The sequence below is a fragment of the Stomoxys calcitrans genome, chromosome 1 (assembly GCF_963082655.1).
Source record: "Stomoxys calcitrans chromosome 1, idStoCalc2.1, whole genome shotgun sequence".
NCBI lineage: Eukaryota > Metazoa > Arthropoda > Insecta > Diptera > Muscidae > Stomoxys > Stomoxys calcitrans.
The window spans coordinates 264701801-264726205 of record NC_081552.1 but is presented as its reverse complement, the minus strand read 5'-3'; the positions used below and the strand labels follow the sequence as shown (position 1 = coordinate 264726205).

Genomic DNA, 24405 nt, shown 5'->3' with positions numbered 1-24405 from the left:
AGTTGCTGTTCAAGTGTCGAGTCGTGAAAATCTTAAAGCGAAACTTACAAATCGAGCGGGAATTGTGAAAAAAAGTGTCAAACACCAAGGAAGCAAGGACATGCAAAAGGAATAATTCAAAATCAAGTTTGTCCAAGCAAAAGAAATCCTTGAAGTAAATATTCCAATATTTTTATCAGTAGATATACAATGTGATAAGCTATAAAATATTATTTAACAATCCAAACACAGTTCACATATAACAAACGGATATTTAACGATGTTAATATGATGAATGAGTCCTGCAAAGTGATGAATAGTTGTTGCTTAACGCAAAATGTTACTCAAAAAAAAAAAATAATAATAATTCTGATATGTGTTGAGATTTCAAATGTACATTGCAAGTTGTGTGTCAAAATTTAATGAAGACCAGATGAAAATATTTTTCTAACGTTAAAGAATTGTGCACCTGAAAACAAGATGTGACAAAGAACAAAAATTTATCATAAAAAGGGTGAAGAAATGAAATCGAAAATTTAATAATAATCACAGTTAAATCAATACTACTCTGTGCAACACCGAAAGAAACACTTCCTAACTTTCAATTCAATAATGGTTTTTAATAAAGGAACTCGATTTTCAATTGGAAAAGTGAAAACTGAACTTAATCTTTACCATTTATGTTTTTGTGTTTATTATCCTCTAATAATTCATTGAGCTTAATGACTTCTTGAAAGATATAAGGAAGGAGACATTTTTTCCATGAGTTGATGTCCACCATTGGAAAATGTTTTACATGTACAGGTTTACTTATATATAACGAAACTAATAATCAAATTTTTTTCTATCAAACCGGCAGTTTAAAATATATCTTCTTGTAAAAGATTTAGCAGCGAGGGTTTATGGTTTTGGAGGGTATAACCACCGCTGAAAATCTTTTCTGATGTTCTCGCCAGGATTCGAACCCATGCGTTCAGCGTTAGTTTAAAATATAACAGTTTGAAATATAACAGTTTAAAATATAACAGTTTAAAATATAACAGTTTGAAATATAACAGTTTAAAATATAACAGTTTAAAATATAACAGTTTAAAATATAACTGTTTGAAATATAACAGTTTAAAATATAACAGTTTAAAATATAACTTCTTGTAAAATATTTAGCAGTGAAGAGCACCCTGGTTCGGAACCTGTTTAGAATTCCAGGTTTTGGAGGGGATAACCACCGCTGAAAAGTGTTCCTGATGTTCTCACCAGGATTCAAATCCATGCGTTCAGCGTTAGTTTAAAATATGACAGTTTACAATATAACAGTTTGAAATATAACAGTTTAAAATATAACAGTTTAAAATATAACAGTTTAAAATATATCAGTTTAAAATATATCAGTTTAAAATATAACTTCTTGTAAAATATTTAGCAGTGAGGAGCACTCTTGGTACGGAGCCTGTTTAGAATTCCTGGTTTTGGAGGGTATAACCACCGCTGAAAAGTGTTTCTGATGTTCTCGCCAGGATTCAAACCAATGCTTTCAGCGTCAGTTTAAAATATAACAGTTTAAAATATAACTTCTTGTAAAATATTTAGCAGTGAAGGGCACTCTTGGAACGGAGCCTGTTTAGAATTCCTGGTTTTGGAGGGGATAACCACCGCTGAAAAGTGTTTCTGATGTTCTCGCCAGGATTCAAACCCATGCGTTCAGCGTCAGTTTGAAATATAACTTCTTGTAAAATATTTAGCAGTGAGAGGCACTCTTGATACGGAGCCTGTTAAGAATTCCTGGTTTTGGAGGGTATAACCACCGCTAAAAATCTTTTCTGATGTTCTCGCCAGGATTCGAACCCAGGCGTTCAGCGTCATAGGCAGCATGTTGAATGTCCTACATGCTACGCTACGGTGGCCGAATCGAAACATCACGTCAAAAATCTCTGTAAATCCAAAAAATAAATAAAAACCAGTAAGGAAGGGCAAAAGTCGGGCGGTGCCGACTGTATAATACCCTACATCTATCCTATAAGTACAATGTGGGACCTAAATCCAATGCTAAACCAATTTTGATAGACCTGAGCGGGCAAATATGTTCAAACTGTAAAAACTACGGTTGACAAACGACAACATTATGGCAAATTACCCAAAATCTGACGAACGTATACATGGGTGCTATATCTAAATCTGAACCGATTTCGAGCAAACTTCTCAGATAATGTAGTAGTCGTCGAGGAAAGCGTTGTAGAAAATGTTGGCAAGATTGGTCAAACAATGCGCTCTTGTGTTGGCTCTTGGGCGATATACATATATGACAGCTATATCTTAATCTGGGCCGATTTCTATGAAATTCACCAGTAATATTGAGAGTCATAATAAAATCCTTTCTGGAAAATTTCGACAGAATCGGATAATAAATGATCACTTTATTCCAATATTTCTCAAAATCGGACGAACATATATATGAGAGCTATATCTAAATCTGAACCGATTTCGAACAAACTCCTCAGATACTATGGCAGTCGGCGAGGAAAGCGTTTTGCAAAATTTTGGCAAGATGGATCAATAAATGCGCTTGCTGTGACTAGAAGTTAAAATCGGGCGATATATATATATGAGACCTATATCTAAATCTGAACCGATATCCATGAAATTCACCAGTAATATTGAGAGTCAAGAGAAAAACCCTCCTACCAAATTCCAAGAAAATCGGTTAACAAAAGACCATTTTATTGCTATTTTATTGCAAATCGGACGAACATATATATGGGGGCTATATCTAAATCTGGGGGCTGTATCTAAACTCTATGTATAATCTGGTAGTCATCGAGAAAAGCGTTGTGCAATATTTTGGCAAGATTGGTCAATAAATGTACTTGCAGTGGCTCTAGGAGTGAAAATCGGGCGATATATATATATGAGAGCTATATCTAAATGCAATATATGTTCTTGATCAGCGTAAAAATCGATCTAGACATGTCCGTCCGTCTGTCTGTTGAAATCACTCTACAGTCTTTAAAAATGGAGATATTGAGCTGAAATTTTGCACAGATTCTTTTCTTGTCCATAAGCAGGTTAATTTCGAAGATGGGCTGTATCGGACTATATCTTGATATAGTTCCCATATAGACCGATCGGCCGATTTAGGGTCTTAGGTCCATAAAAGCCACATTTATTTTCCGATTTTGGTGAAATTTGAGACAGTGAGTTGTGTTGGGCCTTTCGACATCCTTCGTTATTTTGGCCCAGATTTGGAAATAGCTGCCATATAGATCGATCCTCAGATTTAAGGTCTTAGGCCCATAAAAGCCACATTTATTTTCCGATTTTGGTAAAATTTGAGACAATGAGTTGTGTTTAGCACTTAGACAAACTAAAACAAAACAAATTTTGCCCATTTTTCCACTAAGGAACAGGGGCAAATTTTGTTAATTTGGCCCAGGTTGGACCAGATTTGGTTATAGATGCCATATACACCGATCCTCCGATTTAGGGTCTTAGACGCATAAAAGCCACATTTATTATCCGATTTAGCTGAAATTTGGGACAGTGAGTTGTGTTGGGCCTTTCGACATCCTTCGTTAATTTGGCAAAGATTGGTCCAGATTTGGATATAAAGGGTGATTTTTTTGAGGTTAGGATTTTCATGCATTAGTATTTGACAGATCACGTGGGATTTCAGACATGGTGTCAAAGAGAAAGATGCTCAGTATGCTTTGACATTTCATCATGAATAGACTTACTAACGAGCAACGCTTGCAAATCATTGAATTTTATTACCAAAATCAGTGTTCGGTTCGAAATGTGTTCATTCATCGTATCGTTGCGTCCAACAGCATCTTTGAAAAAATACGGTCCAATGATTCCACCAGCGTACAAACCACACCAAACAGTGCATTTTTCGGGATGCATGGGCAGTTCTTGAACGGCTTCTGGTTGCTCTTCACTCCAAATGCGGCAATTTTGCTTATTTACGTAGCCATTCAACCAGAAATGAGCCTCATCGCTGAACAAAATTTGTCAAAATTTGAACACATTTCGAACCGAACACTGATTTTGGTAATAAAATTCAATGATTTGCAAGCGTTGCTCGTTAGTAAGTCTATTCATGATGAAATGTCAAAGCATACTGAGCATCTTTCTCTTTGACACCATGTCTGAAATCCCACGTGATCTGTCAAATACTAATGCATGAAAATCCTAACCTCAAAAAAATCACCCTTTAGCTGCCATATAGACCGATCCTCAGATTTAGGTTTTGGGGCCATAAAATGCGCAGTTATTGTGCGATGTCACCGAAATTTGGGGCAGTGAGTTAAGTTAAGCCCCTTGACATACTTCTGTAATTTGGCCTAGATCGGTCCAAATTTGAATATAGCTGCCATATAGACCGATCTCTCGATTTAAGGTTTTGGGCCCATAAAAAGCGCATTTACTCTCCGATTTCGCTGAAATTTGGAACAGTGCTTTGTGTTAGGCTCTTCGAAATTTTTCTGCAACTTGGCCCAAATTTGGTACATATTTTGATATAACTGCAATGGGACATAAGGTATGCAATTTTTACCGGATTTTGATGAAAGTGGTTTACATATATACCCGAGGTGGTGGGTGGGAGGTGGAAGTTTTTCTCTCAGAACAAAATTTCCAAAATTTTATCTGAGATCAAGAAATCTATAAATTTTTTTTAACTGTAAAATTAAAAAAAAAAGATCTGTTTAAAGTCACAGGCATCATTAAAATTCTAGGTCCCAGTTTTCACTTTTATATTGTGCTAAAACTTTTCTTTCCAACCATATCATCAATATTTACAAAAATACCGAATGAACACAAAATGAAATTTGTGACGACAACTATTCCATTGAACTCAAAGGTCAAGCGTGTATGAAGCGCCTTTAACTACTGCAAAAACCATATGAGACGGCATTCTGAGATGTGGTACAAAAACAAACAGTGTACTTTTTATTATTCATTTCGATGCGAACGATAAATTTAAAGCAATAAAAGTTTAATTTAATTAACCCCCATAAGATAGTTGGCTTTGGAGTGAATGCATGTGTGGACATTGCAAACTAATAATGCCAGTGAAATAATTCAAATGTTTAAATGTCGTGTTTTCTTTTGCGTTTAATCATCTCATCGAAACAGTCGCATCATGGATCGCGAGGATTCTACCGTGTCCAAATCCTCTTTAGACATGCCCATGGCTGAGGGCTTGGAACCAACGAAACCTGTGGGCTTTTTTACTCTCTTTCGTTTTTCCACTAAGTGCGAAATATTTCTTTTGTTCATCGGCTTCGTTATGTCGGCCATTAAAGCCCTGACCCTGCCGGCAGTGGTGATCATCTATAGTGAATTTACAGCCATGTTGGTGGATCGTACATATCGCATTGGTACCAGTTCTAAGACTTATGCCTTGCCCATATTCGGTGGCGGAAAAACACTGTAAGTTTGTTTGTGAAATGTGGTTTATGAATGGCGGCTTCATTTGCCTTTTTTTTCTTTTTCCAGCACAAATGCCTCGATAGAAATCAACAATGAGGAGCTGTATTACGATTCCATATCGTATGGCATTCTACTTACATTGGCTTCGTTGGTAATGTTTATATCGGGCATATTCTCGGTGGATATCTTCAATTTAGTTGCCTTGCGCCAGGTGACTCGTATGCGCATGCGTCTTTTCCAATCGGTGATGTGTCAGGATATTGGATGGCATGATTTGGCCACTAAACAGAATTTTGCCCAAAACATGACCGAGTGAGTAATAAATGTGAAAATTTTTCTGGCTTCGACGGTTTAAAGGTTGGGATAGGCTCATCGCTTTTGGTGTTGAATATCATTAAATTTTTTAAGATACTAGGTTTTGAAGCAAAAAACCTTCATTCTATGTGGCAGCTATATCCAAATCTGGACCAATCTGTGCCATATTGCAGAAGTATGTCAAGGGACTCAACTTTACTCACTGTCCCAAATTTTGGCGAAATCGGACAATAAAGGCGCCTTTTATGGGCCCAAAACCTTAAAGAGAGAAATCGGTCTATATGGCAGCTATAACCAAATCTGGACCGATCTGGACCAAATTGACGAAGGATATCGAAGGGCCCAACACAACTCACTGTACCAAATTTCAACAAAATCGGATAATAAATGTGGCTTTTATGGGCCTAAGATGCTAAATCGGCGGATTGGTCTATATGGGGGCTATATGAAGATATAGTCCGATATAGTCCATCTTCGAAATTAACCTGCTTATGGACAAGAAAAGAATCTTTGCAAAGTTTCAGCTCAATATCTCTATTTTTAAAGACTGTAGCGTGATTTCAACAGACAGACGGACGGACGCTGATCAAGAATATATTGGGTTGCCCAAAAAGTAATTGCGGATTTTTTAAAAGAAAGTAAATGCATTTTTAATGAAACTTAGAATCAATTTTAATCAAATATACTTTTTTTACACTTTTTTTCGAAAGCAAGCTAAAAGTAACAGCTGATAACTGACAGAAGAAAGAATGCAATTACAGAGTCACAAGCTGTGAAAAAACTTGTCAACGCCGACTATAAGAAAAATCCGCAATTACTTTTTGGGCAATCCAATATATACTTTATAGTGTCGGAAATGGATATTTCGATATGTTGCAAACGAAATGACAACATTAACATACCCCCATCCTTCGGTGGTGGGTATAAAAAAAAATTATATTAAATTTGAAAGTCTCAAAATTCCCAAAAATCAATTTTTTTATGATTTTGAAGTTTATTTTTGATTTTTATAGCCACCACCGTAGGATAGGGGGTATATTCATTTAGTCATTCCGTTTGCAACACATCGAGATATCGATATCCGAACCCTATAAAGTATATATATCTCGGATCGTCGTAAAATTCTAAGACGATTTAACGATGTCCACGTGGCTGTCCGTCCGTATGTTGTAATCACTCTACTGCCTTGAAGAATTGAGATATTGAGCTGAAATTTGGCACAGATACGTTTTTTTGCTGCACGCTCGTTTAATTCTTGAACGGGCCAAATCGGACAATATTTGGATATAGCTGCTATATAGACCGATCTGCCGATAAATGGTCTAATGCCCATAAATGCTTTATTTTTCATCCGATTTCGCTGAAATTTCAAACAATGAGTAGTTTTAGGCCTCCCGCTATCTGACCCATATGATATGGTCCATATCGGACTTTATTTATATATAGCTGCCATATATACCGATCTGCCGATAAGGGGTCTGAAGACCATAAAAGATTTATTTATTACCCGATTTCGTTGAAATTTGCAACAGTGGATTTTTTTAAGCCTCCCGACATCAATCCATTATCCCATCGCCTTAAGTCTCATAGCCATAGTGGCTGCCTCACATTTAATCTGTATGTCAATGGGTCGGATATCTAGAATAGTCTCCAATGCCCTAGTGGGCGTGGTCTTCATCGCTCCGCCTATGCCAAGACAATATGATCTCTAAACCTGTTGTATTGTCCTTATGTTGCACTTTTTCTCCATAAGAGTCCACCAAACTACTGAGGCATAAGTAAGTATTGGTCTAATCACGCTCCTGTAGAGCCAGTGGACTATCCTAGGATTCAGGCCCCATTTCAAGCCTACGGCCCGTCTACATAGTGCCCAACATGTGTAAGCCTTCTTAGAACGCTCCTGAATGTAACACTTCCAATTCAGTTTCCTGTCCAAGATCACACCTAAGTATTTGACCTTGTCAGATATCGAAATCGTCTTATTGAGGAAACGTGGTGCGTTAAATGGACCCACTTCGTTTTCCTCGTGAACAGCCATATTTTAGACTTCTCTAGGTTAACTTTGAGATCTCTGGGTCTAGCCCAGTCATATGCCATATGCAATACCCTTTCGGCCCTTCTGCATAGCGGGCTCGGATCCTTAGCCCTTAGAAGTATTATAACATCGTCGGGTTCAAATCCCTGCTTAGTCAGCATCCATAATAGGTCTTTTATGGTAGTCACCCATAGGAGTAGCGATAAAATGACCCCCTGTGGCGTGCCCTGTGCCACTTTCTACCTTATATTTATGCCATTGGACACATAATTTATCCACCTGTTCCTTAGCATATGGTTTATCCAGTCTCTAAGGACTGGGTCCACCCGGTACTGGTCTAAGGATTGTACCAGTGTGTCGCTCCGCACATTGTTAAAAGCCCCCTCGATGTCAATGCATACCGACTATGTGTACGTTTTGGCATCGAAGGATTCTTCTATTTTATGCGCAACCTAGTGCATGGCAGTCTCCACCGACCTTGACATAGGCATGCTGTTTGTATTTGAGCAGTTCGCTGGATGTCATACTCTTTAGCATGGTGACCACAATACGTTCCATGGTTTTGAGTAGAAAGGACGTAAAGCTTATGGGTCTATAGGCCTTTGGTGTCGCATAACTTGCCTTGCCGGGCTTAGGAATAAACACCACCCTTGCCTCCTGCCAGGCTTTCGGAGTATTTGAAAGTTCTAGGCACGCTGTGAAAATTTTGGTCACACGAGGCGCCAGATAGTCTGCCTCTTTCTGCAGTAACGCCGGAAATATCCCATCAGGTTCGAATGACTTAATTGGCTTGAAACTCCTAAACCTTGTATCAACATCATTATTCCAAGATTCCGGTATTTCCGTGAGTCCCGTCGTATCCTGTGGAAATTGGGTTTTCATCAAAAGCCTCAACATGTTCTACGTTGTCTCTGCTCTCACTCCCATATTCAGTTTGGACATGGGTTTTTTAGAGAAACTTTTTTATCTTGGCGGCGTAATTAACGCTATCGACCTGTTCGCAGAAAAGCTTCCAGGAAGCCAGTTTTGCAGCTCTGGTAATCCTTGAGCCGTGTGTAATACACTTCCCAATAAACTTTCGCTTTTTACGACTTTCTCTGTTAAAAAGTCTGCCGACCTCTTTCCCAATATTGCGAATCTACCCGGTCATCCAGGGGTTTTCTTGGGCTGATTTCCTTTCCCTACGAGGACAACTATCTTCGAAGGATCCCACCAGTGGAGTCATAATCCTGTTGACATTCTTGTCAATCGCTTCTATGCTTGGACAATCTTAATTATTTTGCCCAAGTGTTTCTTCTGAGTAACCTTCCGAATTTTGGAAGCATATCGGATTCGGCGCTGGCCGTGCTTTTCTAAACCTAACGTAGCGATGGTCAGAGAAAGAGTGTTCCATGGAGACCTTCCATTCCTGAACCTCATCGATCAGATTTTCGAAACATATCGTCACATCTAATACCTTCTCCCTAATGCTATTAACAAAGGTAGCGGTGTTACCAATATGAAGTGTTATTAGTATTCAAGAACTCTGCCAGGACTTGGCCCCGCTAATGGGGTGCGATGCGAAAGAGAATAAATTAAAACGACGAAAGTTTTGAATTTTTTGTTAACACATTGTCACACGTTTGCCACCGGTAAACGTGTGAATAAGTGCTTACTTCCTAGGAAATCGCGCGGTAAAAGCAATTGGGAGGTATGCCAAAAAATAAGTATTTGCTACCAGATCATTTAGAATGACATTTTCTGCAGTATGCTCAAACTGTTAACTAGACACAACCTATATATTTTAAAGACATGTTGGTTTGGTGAGCAGAACATAAGAATAGGATCTTTTCGAACCCTAACATTTGCGTATTACAATATATTCATCATATGGTTGCGCAAAAAGTAATTGCGGATTTTTCATATAGTCGGCGTTGACAAATTTTCTCACAGCTTGTGACTCTGTAATTGCATTCTTTCTTCTGTCAGTTATCAGCTGTTACTTTTAGCTTGCTTTAGAAAAAAAGTGTAAAAAAAGTATATTTGATTAAAGTTCATTCTAAGTTTTATTAAAAATGCATTTGCTTTCTTTTAAAAAAATCCGCAATTACTTTTTGGGCAACCCAATATTTTAATTATATCAAAGGATGATTAAAAAATAATTGAAACTTTCAATTGAATTCCAAAACCCCATATATCCTTGCCAAATCTAAAAAAATATATTTGAAATTCTCTTTCAGCGATGTGGAAAAGATTCGAGATGGCATATCGGAGAAGGTTGGCCACTTCTTGTATTTGATGATTGGTTTTGTCATTACGGTGGCCATATCATTTGCCTATGGTTGGAAGTTGACTTTGGCTGTTAGTGTCTATATACCCATTGTGATTGTACTGAACTACTTTGTGGCCAAGGTAAGGGCAGCAGAAAAATATCACACCAAAAGCAAATTCCATTTTCAGACTTTCCATTTCAGTTCCAAAGCAAACTCACCACCAAGGAACAGGAGTCGTATGGCAATGCTGGTAATCTTGTAGAGGAAATCTTGAGTGCCATACGCACTGTGGTGTCTTTTGGGGGCGAGGCTAAGGAATCCCAAAGATTTGACAATTTTTTGATTCCCGCTCGTAAGGCCAGTCAACGCAAAGGAGCCTTTTCGGGCTTCAGTGATGGTGTTCTAAAGAGTTTGTTGTTCCTCTCTTGTGCCGGAGCTTTTTGGTATGGTGTTAATTTGATTATAGATGATCGTGACAAAGAGGATAAGGATTATACTCCAGCCATTTTGATGATTGTAAATTATTGGGGAACCCCAGAAGTCGACATATTTACTGAACCCTTTTTATTTCATTATGACTAGGCATTCTTTGGTATTATTATCGGTGCGGATAACATAGCCAGAACATCTCCCTTCTTGGAATCATTTGCCATGGCTAGAGGTTGTGCCGCTACCATCTTCAAAGTAATAGATTCCGAATCCAAAATTGATCCCATGTCAACAGATGGTAAACTCCTCAATTATGGTCTAAGGGGTGATGTGGAATTTGCCGATGTCTTCTTCCGCTATCCCTCGAGGCCGGATGTTATAGTACATCGTGGCTTAAATATAAAAATAAAATCTGGCACCACAGTTGCCTTGGTGGGCAGTTCGGGTTGTGGCAAATCCACGTGCATTCAATTGCTTCAGAGATTCTATGATCCTGTTTTTGGCTCAATTCTGCTGGATGATTTGGATATACGCAAATACAACATTAAATGGTTGCGTTCCAATATAGCTGTAGTGGGCCAAGAGCCTGTGCTTTTCATGGGAACCATAGGTAACAATTTAATCCAACTTAACATTTACTATAATTCCAATTAACTTTTATAAATTTTAGCCGAAAACATTGGGCATGGCAAAGCAAAGGCTACGCAGAAAGAAATTGAAAATGCAGCCAAAGCAGCTGGAATTCATGAATTCATATCCCGATTGCCAGAGGTAATGCGATAAAATATGGAGTGGAAAGGTATATAATCGTAAGGGCTTTTTTTCCCCCATAGAGTTACAAGACCATGATCGGTGAACGAGGCTCCCAGCTTTCCGGCGGCCAGAAGCAGAGAATAGCCATTGCCCGTGCTCTCATACAAAATCCGAAAATTTTACTTTTGGATGAAGCTACCTCCGCCCTGGATTATCAATCAGAGAAATTGGTTCAAGAAGCTTTGGACTTGGTCTCGAAAGGTCGCACCACCATTGTGGTATCTCATCGTCTTTCTGCCATACGTGGTGCCGATAAAATTGTCTTCATTCATGAGGGTAAAGTAATTGAGGAGGGTTCCCACGACGACCTTATGGCATTGGAGGGGGCCTACTACCATATGGTCAAGGCAGGGGAGATAAATGTTCCAGAACCCGAAAACATGGAAGATGTGGATGAAGCCAAACGTAAGTACCTAAGCATAGGAGAGAAATGAGGGAAAAATGGTTTTTAATTTTCCCACTATGCAACTTCGGTGATTCTTATATTGACTCAACGTCCCAAATTTGATTAAAACGCAAAATCGATTTTATCTAAAAGTCTAACTATGCTCGTGTGTACCTTACATGGCACAGGTTAAGATATTGATGTTCGGTTCCTCAAGAAGTATTAAAAGTACAGTACGCATTCCAAAGTTCAACCAAACCTTAGAAAGTATACTTGGTCCTCTCCCCCGATCCGTAATGTCTAATTAGGTTAAAGAAGAAAGTTGGAGATTTAACCTGAGTTGGTTCAAATCCGGTATAGCATTTGATGTAAATGGTCGCTGCTATAGGTTAAACCTTTCACCTACTTTATGTAGGTTTTATTCTTTTGGACCGGCGTTGAAGCAGAAGTTCGTACTGATCTTCTAATTTTTCAGAATTTTGTCCCTGATTGTGTAGAATGGACCTTAGGTTTATGTGGCAGTCTGCCGTCAGACTCACTTAGACGTTTTCGTCCATTGTGACACAATGGGAACACGAGAAGATGCCTTCTAGTTCCTACCGTTGAACTATCAAGATCCCTTTAAAAAGCCTTGCGAGTGCTCCCATCCGCTTAACCTGCCAAGTTCCGGAGAAATGATAACCTAAAGTGGAACTCCTTCTTCATCAGATGTTGTATGGCCTCTTCTTCCTCGAAGTCCTCACAGCTTATGCAAAAGTCGTCATTTGCAACCTTCAGTCTGTCATCATGTTTGCCGATCCGAGAGTGACCTGTCATGACCGGACGACAGCAGAGCAGTAGACCTCTTCAAGTCTAGATTAGGCCAATTGTTTTGGAGTTTTAACAACTCCTTCTTTGTGAAGATCGTGCATTCGTTGCCCTTCTGCCCTGATCCTAAAGACCTATCTTACATGTCGCTTGAGACTCACCCACAGATTCGACTTACCCTGGAATGTGTTAGGTAGTTCCTAGCTTTTAATTTTTAACTGTTCAGTCACCTCGTTGAGAGATCTACGACAGTCGAACAGGGCTGCCAGATTAATTTGAAAAAAAAAATAGCACGTTTCAAGAAAAAACTGCCCTTTTTTGCACTTCAATTTAAAAAATCGGCTAAAAATCGGGACACTTGATTAAGGAACAGGGGCAAACTTTTCACATATCACTGAGTGCTATCCGTTTGAAGTTTAAGCTCAATGTATTTATGGGAATTATTTGTTTGCCCAAAGAGTAATTGCGGATTTTATATAGTCGCCATTGACAAATTTGTTCACAGCTTGTGACTCTGTAATTGCATTCTTTCTTCTGTCAGTTATTAGCTGTTACTTTTAGCTTGCTTTAGAAAAAAAGTGTAAAAAAGTATATTTGATTAAAGTTCATTCTAAGTTTTATTAAAAATGCATTTACTTTCTTTTAAAAAATCCAAAGCAATTACTTTTTGGGCAACCCAATATATAAAAATATTCACTTATAACGTTCTGTACCCAATTTTAGTCCAATCTGGTAAACAATAAGCCTTTTGTGAACTTAAGAAGTTACATCTGAAGAATGGTTAATATCAAAATATGGCCTATCTTCAAACTTTATCTGCCCAACATATAAATACCTCCTTAAAAAATCCCTTTTCCAAATTATTTAAAAACCGGCATTTTTAAAGAAAAGTCGGAATATTGGCACTTTGATATTTTTGAAGCTAAAAATCAGCTCGGTGCTGCCAGAACCGAGTCGAGGGTAGTTTTCGAGTCCTAAAACACGTTCTCTAAGGATTTAATAGCTGCCTGGCTATATTAATGAACAAACAAGTCGTCCTCAGAATCCGACTTTTTGAAGCGTCATCCACCAGACCAAAATACTACGTAGCATTAAAGGTCTGAAAACTGCAGTATATTTCCTATGCATAACACGCGGTTTAAACTCCCAACAAGAGTTGTCTTTCTTGCCCTTTCCAAAAATGTTTGAATTAAAGTTCAATTTCCTGTTCATTAAATCTTTGCTGTCTGGTGTGCTGGTGCATACCTTGAGTTCAATCCAATTTTTCGTTGTCTGAGGAGGGGGGTAGACTTGCCCTCTTAACTAAATTTGGAGAAGAGAGAAGGGAAATCATAAACCTGTTGTCCCAAAAATCCCCAAGCACAATAGAGAGTTCAAAGGTATATGATAATAGAGGAAGAATCTGATATATTGGGTTGCCCAAAAAGTAATTGCGGATTTTTCATATAGTCGGCGTTGACAAATTTGTTCACAGCTTGTGACTCTGTAATTTCATTCTCTCTTCTTTCAGTTATCAGCTGCTACTTTTGGCTTGATTTAGAAAAAAAGTGTAAAAAAAGTATATTGGATTAAAGTTCATTCTAAGTTTTATTAAAAATGCATTTACTTTCTTTTAAAAAATCCGCAATTTCTTTTTGGGCAACCCATACATAACACCTCTAGGTCGTACATGTAGACCAAAGATGGCAATATAGAAATTATAGATAGGTTTTTCAGAGTAGAGTCTAAAGATGGCAATGTAAACCAAAGATGGCAATATAGAACTTATAGATCGGTTTTTCAGAGTAGAGAACGAATCCGACATACCAAGTGTCTGTGGGTAGTTCCATGCGCCAAAACGCCTCTTGCGGACTTGTATATCAAACATGACCAATGGAAGGGATATGAGAGTTCAGTGTACGGCTAACATCCACTCTTATCGAACAAGTGTCTCGTTGGCCGCATCCTCCGGACATCCTCCAAATTTATACGCCAATACAGGGTTCAAATGATTGTAGAAAAATAATTCATATATGACACCCAAAAACAAAAACATGTAGAAGGATAATAGTAATATGGGAATCTAGTTGAAGGTATTTGCTGATAAAATACCTATATTTTTTTTTTCTTTTTATACCCACCACCGTAGGATAGGGGGTATATTCATTTACTCATTCCATTTGCAACACATCGACAGATCAATTTCCGATCCTACAAAGTGTATATATTTCGGATCGTCGTAAAATTCTAAGATGATTTTACTATGTCCGTGTGTCTGTCCGTCCGTCTGTTGTAATCACTCTACAGTTATCAAAAATTGAGATATTAAGCTGAAATTTAGCACAGATACGTCTTTTTAATGCACGCTGGTTAAGTTCTTGAATGGACCAAACCGGACCATATTTGGATATAGTTGCCATACAGACCTATCTGCCGATAAAGGGTCTGCAGCCCATAAAAACTTAATTTTTTATCCGAATTTGCTGAAATTTTAAACACTGAGTAGTTTTACGCCTCCCAACATCTGACTCAAATATGGTTCAGATCGGACTATATTTAGAAATAGCTGCCATATAATCCGATCTGCCGATAAAGAGTATAAAACCCATAAAAGCTTTATTTATTGCCCAATTTCGCTGAAATTTCAAACAGTGGGTTTTTTTAAGCTTCCCGACTTCGGACCTAAGTATGGTTCAGATCGGACTATATTTAGATATAGCTGCCATACAGACCGATCTGCCGACAAAGTGTCTGAAGCCCATTAAAGCTTTATTTATGGCTCAATTTCACTGAATTTAAGCTTCCCTACATCAAATGTAAATAAAGTTTAAATCGAACCATATGTAGATATAGCTGCCATATAGACTGATCTCCCGATAAAGGGCCTGAAGCCCATAAAAGCCCTATTTATTACCAGATTTCGCTGAAATTTTAAAGAGTGAGTAGTTTTAGGCCTCCCGACATCTGACTGAAATATGGTTCAGATCGGATTATATTTAGATATAGCTGGCATATAGACCGTTCTCCCGATAAAGGGTTATTTTTGATCGAATTTCACTGAAATTTGAAACAGTGAGTAGATTTAGGCCACCCGCCATCCGACCCAAATATGGTAAAAATAGGACTGTATTTAGATATAGGTGTCATATAGACCGATATGCCGATTTTGTTGAAATTTTAAATACAAAATCCAACAGTGACTTATATTTATAAGACCACTCAATGCCCGTGCCGAATTTGGGTGCATAAGTTATCCAATTTTCATCGGATTGTGACGAAAGGGGGTTTATATATATACCCGAGGTGGTGTTTCGGCCCGGCCGAACTAATGACGACTGAGTAGTAATTATACCCTGCACCACCACTGTGGTACAAGGTATTATAGATTTGTGCATTTGTTTGCAACGCTAAGAAGGAGAAGAGCTAGACCCATCGATAAGTATTTACGTATACCCGGTGGTGTTGGGTATAATATAGTCGGCTCCGCCCGACTTTTGCCTTTCCTTACTGGTTTTAAAATAACATATAGATATATAATACAAACTAGAAAATTTTGCCTAGTTCGAATTTATGTTGTGGAAATAGTTCAGTAACTGCATCCTAGTTTCTTCTCGGATTTATGGCCACTTAAGAGACTAGATCCATTGATATTTGGAGTCTTCTGGTGACTGGATAGTTTCGAACAATATGGTTTAAGTCAGAGTTAACGTGACTCTGTAGTTTGTTCGCATGTTTCAGGGCGTGGATGGATATTTCTTCCGATATTGTCCTCACTCCTAAGTCTCTGTGTAGGTCGGTATTTCGTATGTACCAAGGTGCATTAGCTATGGTACTAAGTATTAAATTTTGAGTTTTTTTGATCTTTTCTACTTCATTCTTGGCAGCGCAACGCCAAATCTGTATTCCGTAGATCCATATTGGTTTAATCATTTAATTATACAAAAGGAGTTTATTTTGAATCGATAATCTTTTGTCAACTAGCATCCAATACAATTCGGAGAATTTTATTTTTATTTCCTAATTTTTTTTTCTTTACGTGCTCTTTCCATTTGGCTGTGTTTGCGAATGGTATTGCTTTACCATTCATATACAATGGTAAATAACGAGCCTCCTTGTTTGTGAACAGTATGTGGATTGACTTATTTTCGTTTAGATTGATTCTCCATTTGTTTATCCAAAATGATATATTTGATTTATTTGTAGCTTCAGTTTCAGTATTGGCAGTCGTAAGAATTGCAGTGTCATCGGCAAATGATGCAATTGTTACATCAGGGGGCTTTGGGATATCTCAGGTGTAAAGAAGGTATAAAACAGGGCCTAGGACACTCCCCTGAGGTACTCTAGCCTGTATTGGTTTCAATTTAGAATACTTACTTTCTATTTTTACTCAAAAGTACTGGTTCGTTATGTATGACTCCGAAATTTCTTGGTATTTCTTTGGAAGATCGTTGGTTAAAAGCACTTGATGCCAAACTTTGTCCAATGCTTGTCCCACGTCTAAAAACACGGCAGAGCAGATGGTTTTATTTTCAATGGCTCTTTCGGCTACATGAACTATTCGGTGAACTTGTTGTATTGTTGAATGATTATTTCGGAATCCAAACTGGTGGTCTGGTATGAGAAGCCTGCTTGTTAATAAAGGACGCAGACTTTTGTAATAGCAATTTTTCAAAAATCTTTGACTTAACCGTTAGTAGCGATATCGGACGGTATGATGTTATTTCATGGTCAGGTTTTCCAAGTTTCTTGATTACGATAACTTCTGCAACTTTCCATTCTAATGGGACATGTCGTAGACGAAAACATGCATTTATTATAAACAAAAGTTTTTTTACAAATATAGTTGGAAGTTTTTTAAATATTGTGCCGGTTATTAAGTCATAACCTGGAGATTTCTTAGCACTCAGATCTCTGGCGATGAGATTTTGTAGGTCTTTAAATGTCGCTGGCTTGATGACATTTTTTTGTAATTTTTTTCTAATTTATAAATTTCGTCATTGTCAGAACTGGAGTCATATGTTTTAAATATGTTTCCGAAATGATTTGCAAACAATTTTACTTTTACTGGGCTTTTTTTATCCATGATCCATCTTCATTTTTAAGCGGTGGAATTATTGGGGTAGCCTGATTTAATTGCCGCGTGGCCTTCCATAGGTTGTAGTTGGTTTCTTTGGTTGCTGTTAGGTTTTCTAAGTATCTAGACATAGCCTTATTTTTTTGACTGTTGTTTGATATGTTTAAGTTCGTCAACCTATATGACATTCAAATGTAAGAGCAAGAGTCGTATATTGTAAAAGAAGATACAGTAAAACTAAGCAAACTTGGATTTGGCCCTGAATATAGACCGTTCTTTCGATAGAATAGTTAGAAGCTCTTAAAAGGCGTATTCTTTACCCGATGTCGCTGAAATATTGAGTTCTATTAAACGCCTTATACAATATATGTGCGATGAATATCGTTCAAACTGGGGATTATAATTTGCGACGGTAGTATAGAACTTCTTAACGGAGTGGGTTCGTTAAGCGGACTCAGACTCGCTATTTGGACTTGGCAAAAAAGGAGGCACTCATTGATTTTAGAAAGTGTTTCCCGGTTTCTGAATGGAATATTAATGGGATCGATCTCATTAATGAACTTCTCAACCTTATCTGCTACATAGATGTTTCTTATTATACAGCTTTATAGACTCCTAGATGACAAATTTTTGTATCAAACCGGTTGATGTGGATAAAGTAGAAATAACTGTATACAATTAGAATTATAGCCAAAGTGTTGAAGATATTTCTTGTCTGCTGAACCTAAAGCGTTTCGCTTATCTGCTTTGTATTATGTTTCTGCTATCACTTTATACTCGGCCATATACATTTTAAAAATTCATCTTCAATTTTCTTTTTTCTTTTCCTAGGAAAAAGCTTAGCCATCTATGAGAAATCTTTCGAGACGAACCCCGTCAATTTAGAGAAAAATCATAAAAATAGTTTTCAACTAGAGGAAATCGATTTAAAAGGTAATGCACCCATAACTGCCCCAAAAAGCAACGCTGATCCAGAGCCGGAAGTGAGGCCCAATTTCTTTCAAACATTTGGCCGCATTCTAAAGATTGCACGTCCCGAATGGTGCTACTTGGTTATGGGCAGTATATGTGCCATTGGTTTTGGTTTCACCTATCCAGGTTTCTCAATAGCATTCGGTGAATTCTATGCCGCCTTGGCCGAGGAAGATCCGCAAAAAGCCCTAGACCGAACAGCCATTTTGTCTATTTGCTGTCTAGTCATAGGTATTTTAACTGGGCTGGCTTGTTTCCTGCAAACTTATCTCTTCAACTATGCTGGCGTTTGGTTAACCACTCGCGTGCGTTCTATGACGTTCAAGTCAATTATGCGCCAAGAAATGGCCTGGTTTGATAATGAGTCGAATTCGGTGGGAGCTTTATCAGCTCGTCTCTCAGGTGATGCTGCCGGAGTTCAAGGAGCCATTGGATATCCCTTGAGTGGTTTGATTCAAGCATTCTCAAATTTCGTGGTAAGTTTGTCCGTATCCTTCTTTTACTCCTGGAAATTGGCCTTGGTGTGTGTATGTGCCTGTCCCGTAATAGTGGGATCTGTGATATTTGAAGCCAAGTGAGTAGGCCTTAATTCGTTTTCGAATTAAACACTCAAGTTTTCGATTTGTCATTTCAGGTTTATGACCACATCCATGATACGAGAAAAAATGGTGCTGGAAGAGGCCTGTCGCATTGCTACTGAGGCCATAACCAACATCAGAACCGTAGCTGGACTGCGAAGGGAGCAGCAAGTCATTGATAAATACAACAAGGAAATAAAGAATGTGGAAAAACTTATACGGCATAAACTTAAATATAGAGGTCTTATAAATTCCTCGGGACAGGCGTTCTTATTCTTTGCCTATGCTGCAGCCCTGTGCTATGGTGGTGTTTTGGTATCCCGAAGTGATGTGGAATTCCAGGACATTATCAAGTATGGTCATTCACTTTTTTTTTTTTTGCGGAATTATATTTTTCAATATTTTTCTTACCTCTAGAGTTTCAGAAACATTGTTGTATGGTTCCATGATGTTGGCCCAATCATTGGCCTTTGCTCCGGCCTTCACTGCTGCCTTAGTGGCTAGCTATAGAATATTCCAGATACTTGATCGAAAGCCCAAGATCACCAACTCAGTTATGCCGGCTAAGAATACCTTCGCAAAACAGTTGAATCTATTCGAAGGCGTTCGTTATAGAGATATTGAATTCAGATATCCCTCACGTCTGGATGTTAAGGTTTTAAATGGCTTGAATTTAGAGGTGCTATTTGGAAAAACTGTGGCCTTAGTGGGTAATTCGGGATGTGGCAAATCGACGTGCATCCAACTACTGCAACGATTTTATGATCCTGACAACGGTTCAATTGTGAGTATTATTTGTTTCTTTCAGCCGGGCGGAATCTTAATAACCCACCACCATGAATTCTTCTAAAAATTTACACAAAATGAACTTAGTTGAAGAGCATAGTTGTACCTTATGTACCAAATTTCTACCAAACCAGACAAAAATTGTAGCTTCTAGAGACTGTAAAAGGCTATTTGAGACCCAAATATATATTCATTTACAGCCAGGGGCAGTTGCCCAACGGCAAAAAATTGAATGCACTATCTGTCAAAATCAGTAACTAGTACAACTCTAATTTTAAGTATGTTACTAGTTTGCGCCATTTTTCTTTGTTTATGTGTGTTATGGTTCTTAACTATAATGCACACACACACAACACAAAATCGTTGACAGATTGTTCGCGAGAAAAAATTTTACTCAGCTGTTTGCTGTACACTACCTGTGTTAATATGTCTTGTGTAGACCGATTTGGACAATACTTACCATGAATGTTGGTCATAACAAAGCACTAAAACCCCGATTTGTCATCTTCATCCTTAGAAGCCGCAATTGTAATACGATTTGGTTGAAATTTTGCACTTAAACCTCGTTTATACTGCTCTTTAAATCCGGATTTAATGGCTCGATCATCTATTTTCCATTCAACAATTAGCTGACGATAGCCTTAAATTCGAATTTAAAGAGCGGTATAACGAAGTTTAAGTGCAAATTTTCAACCAAATCGGATTACGATTGCGGCTTCTTAGGCTAAAAATGACTAAACGGGTGACCGGCTCATATGTCAGCTACAACTGGTTATGCACCGATATAGACCATACTTGGCATGTTTGTTGGAAATCATAACAGAAACTACTTGCTGAATTTCAGCACATTCGGATAATAAATGCGGATTCTAGGGGCTCAAGAAGTCAATTCGAAGAATCACTTTATATGGGAGCTATATATAAATCTGAACCGATATGGGCCATTCGCAATCCCCAAACGCCTTACATTAATAAGAAGTAGCTGTGCATTCAACCTTGCGGGAGTTTTTCCGCCTCGTTGTAAGGTTGCGAACGTTCAGCCAAAAAATGTGGGACGAGCACCCCTCCGAATTACGGGCCAAATTCGATATGCTCCACGCTCTCCAAAGTTATGGAGAGTATGGTTAACCATCATCTTGTCAGATACTTAGAGTCCAATGCCCTTCTTAGCGACAGACAGTATGAGTTTCGCTGAAATCGCTCTTAGGGAGACCTAATAATCTGTGTCATTCATATTCATTCGACCATAGGCCCAGTCCTCAAGAAATTGTGGACAGGAGGCGCATTGTGGTTGAGACGCTCTCCCAGGATTTCTTGGCCATTTCCGAGTGGGGTTAAATGAACAGTGTAGACTTTAACGCACAGAAGACGCAGTGCTGTTTCTTGTGTCACACGCGATTCACTGACCCACTACAATCGTCGATATCTATCGATGGTATAGATATTGAACAGTCAATTGTTCTTGATGTTCTGGGCATGAAGATACAATGTGATGTTCGTGGGTCAAAACACGTATTCGAAGTGTCGAAAGAAGCATTCAAGTGTTTGGGCTTTCTTAAGCGGTGCAAGAAATAGTTCACCTCTTCTGATCTTCTCAATATCCATACTACCTACATCAGGTTGAGGATGGAATATAACTCTCTTATACGGGCTGGAGATCCAAAATCATCCTTGGAGCTACTTGACCGGGTTACACGGAGAGCGATAGTGTTAATTGGGGACAGTAGGGTATCCAACTCTATTGCTTCTCTTGAACATCGTTGGAATGTGGGTAGCGTTGTATTGCTCTATCGTCATTTTCATGGCGTGTGTTCCAGGGATATTCGTCTTCTTATCCCTGACGTTAGGATGTTCACCAGGAATACAAGACTTGCCAGGAACTCACACCCGTTTGTTATTGATGGGCCAGTCGACCGAACCATGCATTACGGAGAAAATTTATTTTTCGCCCGAACCATTCGTATGTGGAATCGACTTCCGGCTAATGTCTTTCCCAGCGACATTGACATTCAGAAATTTAAGACGAATATCAATAAACACTACTCCCCCTTTCCCTCCTCCAACCCTTAACTTTCCTAATTGCCAACGCAATGCACTGCATATATAGAGTCAATATGGTCATATAGGCCCCCCTTACTACTGATATCCCGATATGAGTTCTTTAGACCAAAATAATTCAAATACAAACTCAGTAAACAAGGGTACATTTTAAGCGGTATCCAATGGTGGTGGGTACCCAAGATGCGGCCCGGCCGAACTTAGCACGCTTTTACTTATATTCCTTAGAGTTTCCAATAAACTAACTAATATCTCCTCTACCTTTTCGTTGCAGCACATTAACAACGATGACATTCAAGCCGATCTTAGTCTGGATAATCTACGCAGCAAAATAGGTACTGTGTCACAGGAACCTTCGTTATTCGAACGTAGCATAGCGGAAAATATCGCCTATGGCGACAATTCTAGAGATGTAACAATGTCCGAAATTATTGCTGCCGCTAAAAGTGCCAACGCCCACTCATTTATTATGGGACTCCCCAATGGTTATGATACAAAAATGGGTGGTCGCGGCACACAACTGTCGGGTGGACAGAAGCAAAGAATTGCCATTGCCCGAGCACTGGTGCGCAATCCCAAAGTGTTGCTACTCGACGAAGCTACCTCAGCCTTGGACTTACAAAGCGAACAACTAGTGCAACAAGCTCTGGATGTGGCATGCGCTGGCCGAACTTGCATAATCATCGCCCATAGATTGTCCACCGTACAAAATGCCGATTTAATATGCGTGGTCCAAAACGGGCGCATTATTGAGCACGGCACACATCATCAGTTGATGGCCAAGGATGGTCATTATGCCAAATTGCACAAGACTCAGAAGGATCATTAGAATATTGTTGCATTGATATCTCTTGTTTCCTCTCCATACTAATTTACCTTTTTATTATCATTATTATATAAGAACAGCCATATTCTACTACTGAAGACTAAGTCGTTTTAATAAATTATGCACTTTCCTTGGATATAAGAACAAAAAAAAATTATATATTTGCTATTTTATTTCTGTTTGAAGAAAGGGGGAAAACATTTTCTCAGTCCCGCATTATGGTTGCAGCAATGCAAATGCAAATTTCCCTATTAACATTCCACTGAGGAACTGGGGTAAAACTTCTTCTACCAAATTTGTCTGAAATTTTACATGATGACATCTATTAAGAGTCTCAAAAACTACAAATCGGTCTATAAGCTGATAAAGCTCCCATAATAACTGATCTCCCGATTTAACATCTGGAGGCTCCAGAGGGTGCAATCATTATCCGATTTTGCTGAAAATGAAATGAACAATGACTTCTGCTACTGCTCTCAAAAACTCCGCCTAGTATGGTCAAAATTGGTTTATAACCTGACATAGCTCCCATACAGAAGCCTTTAACTAACGACTTTACTTTAACTAACGGAATTGTGTTTTCCGTTTTACTGGTTTCCGATGTTTATATTAAGATTTGGTGTATTAAGGGACTTAGTAGAATTTTCCGGCAAACATTTTTGTAGAATATTTTTACATGCTAGAATCCCAATTTGAAGGAGTTTTTAACCATAGTTCCAAAAACGGCCAAAAAGTCATTTATTACAAAAAATCCAAACCAGATTGAATTTGTTTTTGCTGTAGCAGTTTGTTGTGTTCTATCTTTCCTCCGCTTGATTCTCGCCAGAAATCTGCAACTAAGTTGGGATGCGTCCACAGGGATCTGGGTCTGAGTCGAGTGGGTCTTGCTGGCAGTTAAACAGGTGACGTGTATCGTGTGGTCCCTGCTTATAATCGGGACATACATCTTGCACGTCGGCATCAATCCTTGCTCTGTAGGAGTTGAGGCGGCTGCATCTGCCTGAAAGTAATTGAGCCAGAACTACTCTGGTTTGCCGGGGAAGGTCGATTTCTTTATGTACGGTGGTCGTTCTCCAAGGACTACATTCACCCGGTAGATATTTACCGCATCTGCTACCGTGGCTGCTTGAATTTTGCCTGGACCTGCTTGATATGACGCTTGATCTAGAGGTTCTCTCTTGTAGCGCTGGACCTCACGCTCTAGATCGTGTAGATCTACCTTAAGGCATCTGGGCGCTGGATATCTATCCACAAGATGATGATTTGGATGGTCTCTGCGATAACAGCCCAAAAGGTATTGCTTAGACAGCAATTGAATTGGCGCAAGTGGAGTGAAGTGAAACTAAGCTTTTTGATTCAGGACACTTCAATGAAGAACACTGAAAAAAAATTATGGCGGCCCAAGTCGGCGGCTAATTTGTCGTTGACAAATTAAACGTGCGACTATCACCAAATCCAAAATTTCATGGTTGTAGCTTTGGCCGTTTGGGCTGGGCGATGATCAGTCATTCAGGCAGCAACATTGATAAATTATATATAAATAATGAATTTGAAGTTTAAATGGGAGAACATGCCGCAAGCAGAATTCTTCTGTCAATGGCGTGCAGTTTGCGTCGATTAAATTTGCTAAATATCCATTATTGCCTTTCCCGTGAAGAAAACTATGGCGTAATGCAAGTACATGGGGTTT

The 24405-nt window shown here is 38.7% G+C and overlaps 1 protein-coding gene across 1 annotated transcript; it reads left to right on the top strand.

Moving 5' to 3' along the window:
* On the top strand, positions 1-22813 carry LOC106091889 (multidrug resistance protein homolog 65). Its single transcript, XM_059360372.1, has 12 exons — positions 1-154; positions 5110-5406; positions 5473-5718; positions 9976-10147; positions 10210-10524; positions 10591-11047; positions 11108-11208; positions 11271-11655; positions 18327-19041; positions 19102-19398; positions 19463-19829; positions 22164-22813. Exons 2-12 carry the CDS (start codon positions 5117-5119, stop codon positions 22716-22718), a joined length of 3900 nt encoding a protein of 1299 aa, XP_059216355.1. The 5' UTR covers positions 1-154; positions 5110-5116; the 3' UTR covers positions 22719-22813.
* The last annotated feature ends 1592 nt before the right edge of the window (positions 22814-24405 follow it).

What these genes read in the sequence shown, in the direction of transcription:
- LOC106091889 (XM_059360372.1), top strand. Translation starts at nt 5,117, where the DNA reads ATGGATCGCGAGGATTCTACCGTGTCCAAATCCTCTTTAGACATGCCC. An exon ending in TCTGTGATATTTGAAGCCAA is followed by an intron (nt 19,042 to 19,101) that starts GTGAGTAGGCCT and finishes TTGTCATTTCAG; the next exon opens with GTTTATGACCACATCCATGA. An exon ending in ATCCTGACAACGGTTCAATT is followed by an intron (nt 19,830 to 22,163) that starts GTGAGTATTATT and finishes TTTTCGTTGCAG; the next exon opens with CACATTAACAACGATGACAT.